We start from the raw sequence: 8,736 nt of genomic DNA, 5'->3' as shown, positions 1-8,736 counted from the left end.
GCCTGAAACGTGTAGACGTATATCTGGTCTACTTATGCTGTAACATGGATTTTTTAACACTTTTTTTTTAAAAAAAAAATGTAATTAAAAGTCATGTTTTAATTTTTATTTGGCGGTTGCGGGATTCTTCCCTTTTGTTCCATCGGTATAATACAGACATGCAAGCTTTGATTAAACTTATGTTTGACCGCATTAGAATTCTAGATTTTCCTATGTCTTGTACATGTTATCATTTCTGAATTTCTTTCCTGATGGCACCCAAGCACTTGGCACTCCAAGGAATGATAAACTAATTTATTATAATGATGCTTCCACCACAATTAAATTAATGTTTTGGCCAGTTGGCCTTAATCAGAACTAGAGATAAGGAATAAAACGTATCTGAGAAAGCTAGAACTTGAAGGATCTATCGATACAGTTGGTCAATAGATGCTGTTTATCTTCCATGGTTTTAATCTCAAATCCTACAATTGTACATGTCAATGACTAGTTTCTATTCATACGCACGTAACAAGAACTTTATTATAGAGTGTACTTATATCAGTATAATTGCCAGCAAACTGCCTGATATCACCTGTAATACATAATATTTTCAGTAAATGATCTTTTTATATATTGCGGAATTTATAATACAACCTACTTAGATTCCATTACTAAACTAGTTTGGTTTCTGATGGCCTGTCAGCTACCGGGCGGAAGTCCCTGCCCTGGACTATTTGCATGTGCCACAGTCCACCCTCATGAGACTCTGCATCCTCCCAACATCTACTTTTCAGAACACGTCTCAAGATGACTATGAGTGAGGCCGTACTCTGTGCCCTCTGCATAGCTGCGCTTCTGTTAGGTAGGTAACATTTTATATTTGACCATTGCTGATAATGTTTTCTCTGTAGAACAGGTAACATGGTTTCATATTGTGTGTGTTAATACCATATATCTGGATATTTACTACAGAAGCCACTCGCACCATCTACATATTTCAATAAAAAAACAACAGCTGTAAAAAGAAAAAGTATAAGACCTACCATAAAAGTATAAAATATCTCTTCGTAACACTTTCTTTTAGAAACAAAAATTTGTCTAAAACTTTTGATTTGTGTCGGACTTGCATTGAACCGTGTTGTTTACATGCTCGTATAGTGAGTTTTCTGTAAAATACCTTTTTCCTGCACATCTGTGTGAAAGAGGAAGCAGCGGGAGGGCTATGTCTCGAAGTCTAACAGTGCTAAAGGGCATAAACATGTGTACAATAACGTATACAGGCGACATTAATGGTTAGACTGGAGAACATGGATTTAAAGTTTCCAAAATCCGGTATATGTTAGTAGAGCTGGGGTACTCTGCTAGTTTTATTAAATATCTGTGTACCTCGGTCCGTGGACAAGTGAAGATCCAAACTGAACATCAGTGATGTTGACTTGTTAGAACTTTCCAGAATTATTTATATTGATGGCTGTGATGGCTGGAAAAATTAGATCAAACTCCTAAATTAATTATGACTTCAGATTAGATCCCTAAAATTAACTTGACCCCAAATCAGACCACTACATTTAATTCAAAGTCCAAAAAAGACATTTATAATTAATCAGACCTACGACTAGCCCGTAAAATTAATTTGGACTCCAGGACCAGACCCCTAAAATGAATTCATGTTGACCGCACTCTCACATCCTATTTACTACCATGTTTCTACCACACACATTTCCTGAGGCTTTCTGGCACCTGCTCTTTTAGGCTGGTCTGAGAAAGGCATCAGTATGATACAGAAGTGCATAGCCAATGAATAAACTTATCTTTGACCTCATTTGATGCTGTCTGGATATTTTCATCATCTCTAGATTTTCCCATATCTTTTACATGTTGTAATTTCTGAATTTCTTGACCCTGGAATTGTAGATTCTGGAATTTCCCGCAACAACATCCCACTCCTCTGATCTCTTTTTATCTAGTAATAACTATTCAGACACCATTTTTGGATAATTTTCGCCATAGCAGTCATTTTATTAAACAAATACATAACAGAAAAAATACAGTGAAAACTAGGTAAGGTCCTTGAAGCTATAAAAACTTGGTCATTCACATAACCAAACCGTAAACCAACTTGATCCCAGCCGTAACCCACACTGTCTCGGGAGCATCAAAATACAAAGTATAATTTTCTCCATTAACTAAACACACACAGGGGCCCGGCAATCTTTGTCAGGATCTCAACTCAAAATCACCAGGTAACCAACTAGTCTTTGCCAATGACGGAATCCATATCCAGATGATCCATCAAACCAATTTAAACAACTTCAACAAGCAACCAAAAAACTGCCCAAGGCCACTACGACCTGATAACTCCCCCCCACACTTAACAACCCACTTGTAAATACGATTTTCTTGGGAGGTTGGGCGGGACTCTCACACTGACCAAGAGGGCAGGAATGGTGACGCTCCACCCCCGTTTCCTCCTTTTAAAAACACTGTAGGGGCCTACTCCTCCCCCACCAGAGATCCTCTCCTCCCCTCCAATCCATGTGATTCTGACCTCTGCCCATGTCCAGGAGGATAGTGCTACAGCCTGTCTTTCCTGATGGAACCCATACCTCCCCCTTCAATGACTAGTCTGTGGGACTTGAACATCTTCCTGATTCACACCAAGGTCCTCCAGTTGACAGGGTTGTCTTATAATATTAGTAAACATATGTTAAAAAAAGAATCATTTCAATTCACCTTATAATAAAAATCCTCCCCAGTCTCAAAAACCACATGATTGTTATTTCTATTGTGTACTGCTCATTGCCTAGGTTACCGGCCCCCCTGTAGTATCAGAGTGGCCAATTACCTAGGCAGTTAACATGGACTCCTCTGAAGCAGGCTGGATCACTTGATCCTGACTAACTTCAATCCCACTGTGCTTCTCCCAAAGCTACCTTAGTTAGCTGCATGGAAAAGAGCATAGTTTGGACCAGTGGGGCAACCATACCGTGGTCTGAACTATCCATCTTCAGGAGCACACTGCTCTTCAGCATGCAGGAAGCTGGGAGGCAGAGGAGCAGTGCGCTTTTGAAGAAATTAGATTAGACAATCCTTTTACAGACCACTGTTGTACAATTGATTTAGATATAAAATTGAGTAAGGCTGTAAGTTCATCATTTATTTTGAAGATCAATGTGATTTTCATTTACAGCCTATTTTACACCCCATAGGTGTATTTACAATTCTATACATTTCGGAGCCTAAATCACCCACCAATCTTAGATCTTTGCTTGTTTAGTGTCCACACAAAGCCAGCCTTGGTAATTTTACTTCTGGGAAGTGCAGTCTGTACACTAAGGTCTGAACAGTACCACGATGTAGGAAAAACTAACTACCCACCTGCGCTACAGGACCTCAGTAAGCTGTTCGTGTGAGGTGTGGAAGGTTAAGAACAAGTCTGATGATGGTTTTCAGCAGAGATGTGAATGCAGCTACATATTTTTTTATATCATCTATAAAATGGTGAGAAAGGGTTAAATCCCTTTAATTGTCAAAAGACCAATTCACATTTCTGTTTTTTTCAGCATAGACACAAAATTCATTCAACTTGTATTAAGAATTATTCCTTTTTTCCCTGAATTTTACATTGTAGGTCTGAATACGGCCAAGCGCTAAGGAATTAATGGCACTATATGAGTGAATAAATATTATTATTATTATTATTATTATTATTATTATTATTATTATTGCCGTCTCTATAGGCTTAGGACAGATTCATTTGTGGAATAACCAGAAAACACAGAATCTTACTTCTGAAATATATAACATATAGTAAACTTTAAAACACAAATACAACAATGAATACTATAATCTGTACAAAAAGTGAAGGACTGTTGTAAATATTCCCATGTCCATTACGATCTAGCACTAAATGCACAATGTTACAGCCTAAAGAGGGCTTTACACGCAGCGATATCACTAGCGATATCGCTTGCGAGCGTACCCGCCTCCGTTGTTTGTGCGTCACGGGCAAATCGCTGCCCATGGTGCACAATATCGTTAGGAGCCGTCACACGGACTTACCTGCCTAGCGACGTCGCTGTGGCCGGCGAACCACCTCGTTTCTAAGGAGGCGGTTCGTGCGGCGTCACAGCGGCATCACTAAGCGGCTGCCCAATAGAAGCGGAGGGGTAGAGATGAGCGGCCGTAACATCCCACCCACCTCCTTCCTTCCTCATTGCCGGCGGCCGTAGGTAAGCTGTAGTTCATCGTTCCTGAGGTGTCACATGAAGCGATGTGTGCTGCCTCGGGAACGACGAACAACCTGTGTCCTCAACAATCAACGATTTTTTGAAAATTAACGTGTCAACGATGGACGATTTGGTGAGTATTTTCCATCGTTAACGGCCACTTGTTGGTGTCACATGCAACGACGTCGCTAACGATGCCGGATGTGCATCACGGAATCCGTGACCCCAGCGATATATTGTTAGATACGTTGTTGCTTGTAACGGGGCCTTTAGGGCACATTCCTACGTTGCACGTCCACTGTTAGGCTTCTTTCACACATCCGGTTGGTGCAGAGCCGGCCAGTCCGGCTCTAAAACCTATGCAACGGATGCGGCGAAAAAGCCTTTGCATAAATTTTTTAAATGCGGCCCGTCCGGTTTTTGCCGCTTGCGGCATGCTACTGAGCATGCGCAGTTGCTATACCGCATGCGGCGACCGGATGCGTTTTTTACCGCATTGCGCCGCATCCGGCGTCCATAGGCATGCATTGAAAAATGTGCCGCATCGGCCGGATGCAGCGCGATGCGGGTTTTTTTGCCGCACAAAAAACCGTGCCAGGCAACGTTCCATCCGGCCGCCGCATCGGCTAAATCTGCCGCATGCGGCAAAAAACGGACGGAACGCAAGCCCATGCGGCACAATGCGGCACTAATTAAAGTCTATGCAGGAAAAACGCAACCGGCAGCAAAAAAAAAACGGTTGCGTTTTTCCTGCAAAGTGCCGGATTGTGCCGCACAGGAAAAACCGGAAGTGTGAAAGCAGCCTAAACCTCCTGAAAAGTGTGAAATACACAATGATGTCCACAGGATGAAGTGTCATGCTGAAGATTTCATATGTGCAGCACTGAGCTAGTTATTTTGTATATGTTTCTCACATCATGGGCTTAAGATTTCTAAAACTAAAATGCCATATGTAAAATAAAAAAATAAAGAAAATCACCTCCAGGACCGTGCTGTTCCAGCGATGTTGGTGCTCTCCTGGCACTGGCATGACATTCTTGTGTCACATTAATGCTGCAGCCCACCAGCAATGGCTGATGGGCTTCAAAGTTTCATTGGTTAGAACTGTATCGTACAGAACAGTGAAGGCTGCAGCCCATCAGTGCCTTCAAGTAACATAACAATGTCACGTGAGTGCCGGGAGAGCGCCAACAGCTGGAACAGCACCGATCCTGAAGGTGAGTATATGATTTTTTTTTCATTGTTCTTTTACATGGGGCATCTTACCATTTATAAAGGGGTTCTCCACCAGTGGACAAACTTTTTAAAAAGTTTTCTGCAAATGAGGATTTTCTGCAAGTGTATTTGTAAGAAAAAACTCTGTGTCATTTTTGCAATGGAGATACATACTTGTCCTGCCATTACATCTTTTCACCTATCTACTGGATTGGTGATAAGTGTCTGATCACTGGGGAAACATCTCTCGGACCTCAATTGATCATGAAAACAGGCATATGGTGCAGAAATGTTTGTGGATATTCAGTTGGGATTTTTTTAAAAATGGATGCGAGTTCTGCAGAAATTGTTGTGAGTTCTGCAGAAATTACTCCACTCACATATGGAAATGATGTTCAGCCATAAAAGAAGTTCTGGGCCAAACCAGATATGTATAGAGTGGTCCAACGTAAATTGAACCAGACTGCTTAATGCTTAATATTTTACACGTGGACAAAATTACATTTGTGAGAATGTATCACCAGCTCAAGTACATGGCCGTACTGTAGCTCCGTTTTGTATGGAGTCGTAATTGTGCTGCCGTAAGATCCATGAGTCCTATACTGTCTCTGATCTAAATATTTTGCATAACTAAAAAAAGTTTTTCTAGAAGAGACTGTTTCCATGTATATGGTGCCTGACAGATCCTACTGCACTACAGGCTCTGTGCCAATTTGCATGAAGACCGAACTCCCACAATACAGTGCAACAAACCCATTTATTTTTGTGATTTTTCCCAATTATAAACCATAATGTTTTGCTATCCTCACATGAACATCGATGTTCCAAGTTTAAGTATTTTTTTTATTATAATGTAATTGAAAAACAACAATCCTTTTGTTTATCCCCACTCTGCATAGTTTAAATAAATTAGCGATATCATTGTTCTACATAGTCTCAAACGTTGTCGGTTCAGTTATGAAATCAGCAATTTTTTTAATGCTTTTTACCTCCTAAATTCTATATCAGAGTTTTCCTTTTACTGCTACATACAGTTAATGCATAAATGTTTCAGTACTTTGAAACATTATTATTTTTGCAAATATAAAGATGCAGAATATTTTGTTAGGCCAATTTTCTGATATTTATTTATTTATTTAGAGGAAACAATTCAAACCTACCTAAAGACTTGCAAATTATAAACAATCAGTTAGAATTTGCTCCTCATTCAGTGACGAATCTTTTTCGCTCGTCTCTTGTCCAGGACGAAGCTCTTTGCGAAACGCGTCGAGGTGCAGGGCAGTGTGGTCGCGACATTCATGGCGGCAGCGGGTTTGTATCATCAGGCAGTGGCTTTACCATTATGACTTTATATGGGCTTTTGCTATATGTAACGTCCTGGAGGTGGATTCACGGGACCGTGCACCGGACTCCCACCAGAGAGGCAATGCGGAGCTAACCCCTATACAGGGACTGTCCGGTCACCCCACCAGAGGGCCTAGATACATGGTAGCCGGAACACTAGGGGTACGAGGTCTGAGTCCTTCAAAGAACTGTACAGGGAAAGTCTATTAGTCCACAGGAAACCGTAGACAGGACGGGTGTCTGGAACCAGGTTCAGGTGCTAGGAAAGAACAGCAGATGAGGTCCGGATCCAGTGATATTTGCAGGCTGAGGTTACCAGGTGGAATCGGTGACCGGTGACGGGGTCAGGCTGACGGAAGATGGAGGGATCCACAGCAGACAGTCACTGGGACACTTCCTGTGGAATCAGCAAGCTCGACCAGGTCAGGGCGGCAGACGAGCTCTGCGGAAGAGACAGTGTTATACAGGAGACAAGGCACAGAGAGACCTGAACACCTAGCTATGGAAACACGTTGAACAGGCACCGCCCACCTGTAAAGGGAAGTCTATATATCCTGTACCTGTATCAGTCATATCCTGTTCCCAGGATGCTGGCCCTTTAAGAGTAGGTGAGTGAGCGCGCGCGCACCCTAATGCGCATGCGCGAGGCCCGAGTGCCGGAGACCAGTACAGGAAGCGGTGAAGGAGATGCAGAGGTGCCAGACAGAGTGTCCTGGGTCGCAGGGAGACGCCGGGACCGGCGAACGGGGGGCACGGAGGACGCAGAGGAGGAGGAGTGAGAGGAGCAGCTGCGGGCAGGAGGACCGGGGACTGGAGCGGTGAGTGACAGGTGCCGCCGGGATCTGGGGAGCGTGACACTATATCAATCGTTATACCAATCCCACTAACTTACAAGTCTACCTAAGGGATTTTTTAAGCCCAATCATTTATATACAGCAGCCTTGTCTATATTGTGGTTGCTATAAATATATTATATTGGCCAAAATCTTTGATTTAAACTGCCCCCCTTAATGTTATCCTGACCTGTATATTTCTATACCCTTGGTTGCCTATAAAACCAACCAGTCTAGTACAATTGAGTGCATTTATGAGGTATTGTTTATAACTAGCACTATTTTAGGTGACTTTAGTACTATGGATATGAATATTTTGACCAAACTTTTATGAAACATGTATTTAAGCTCTGCATGCGACTATATGTTCATATTGTGATCAGGATATCATGTGTTATTGTTATGAAAAACTGAGGTTTGATTACTCTAAATACCTGCCTAGTCATATTCTATGCGGATGATATTGTACAACTGACCACACTGCCCTGTCTAGTTTTATGCACGGGTTTGCACATGATTTTATTGACACTGTTTGTCTTTACTGCATGTCCTTATATTTACATATATAAATAAAAATAATTTGTTATACAATTTTTCTATATATATGTGTTTATCTAAAAAAATTTTTAGACTTCTATATATTCAATAGTGACCAGTGGTCATATGTAGGTTGGTAGTTATAACTTTGGGATCATGGTTAAAACTAAATATATTTGAATTTATGTTCACTACTATGGATCTTGTTATTCAATTAGTGGTTCATCTCTTTCAACTGTCCGACAGTAATCTGAAGCATTGATGGATTCCATTTTCCTTGATATCTTTTCTCCTTAGCCACAATATCTTGGTAAAATCTCTCACTGTGCTCGTTGATCACTGCTCCGCAGTTTGGTGGTAAAAAATCTAGATGTGAATGTAGGAAATTAATCTTAAACCCCTTTATGACCACGGACATAACTGTACATCCTTGGTCGCTTATCTCCCATTACCATGGGTTCTAGTGGTGAGCTCGAGGTAATACCTGCAAATGTCTGCTGATCTGATCAGCAGACATGGGTGGCTAACAGGCGCAGGTGGATTGGAGATCACTCTGTCAAACACTAAAATCTAAATGGCCGCGGCTAGGATCGCGG

General features: G+C 41.6%; 1 protein-coding gene across 1 annotated transcript in view; it reads left to right on the top strand.

The window, feature by feature from the left end:
• Positions 1–786: 786 nt before the first annotated feature.
• CD79B (CD79b molecule) overlaps positions 787–8,736 on the top strand; it is a 66,104-nt gene continuing 58,154 nt past the window's right edge. The window contains exon 1 of the mRNA XM_075347741.1: positions 787–844. Within this exon, the coding sequence (XP_075203856.1) occupies positions 790–844 (55 nt within the window). The 5' untranslated portion in view covers positions 787–789. The remainder of the gene's footprint in view (positions 845–8,736) is intronic.

The sequence above is a fragment of the Anomaloglossus baeobatrachus genome, chromosome 5 (genome assembly GCF_048569485.1).
Source record: "Anomaloglossus baeobatrachus isolate aAnoBae1 chromosome 5, aAnoBae1.hap1, whole genome shotgun sequence".
NCBI classification, from domain to species: Eukaryota; Metazoa; Chordata; class Amphibia; order Anura; family Aromobatidae; genus Anomaloglossus; species Anomaloglossus baeobatrachus.
The sequence above is the reverse complement of the archived record's forward strand: the minus strand, read 5'-3'. Positions and strand labels throughout refer to the sequence as shown.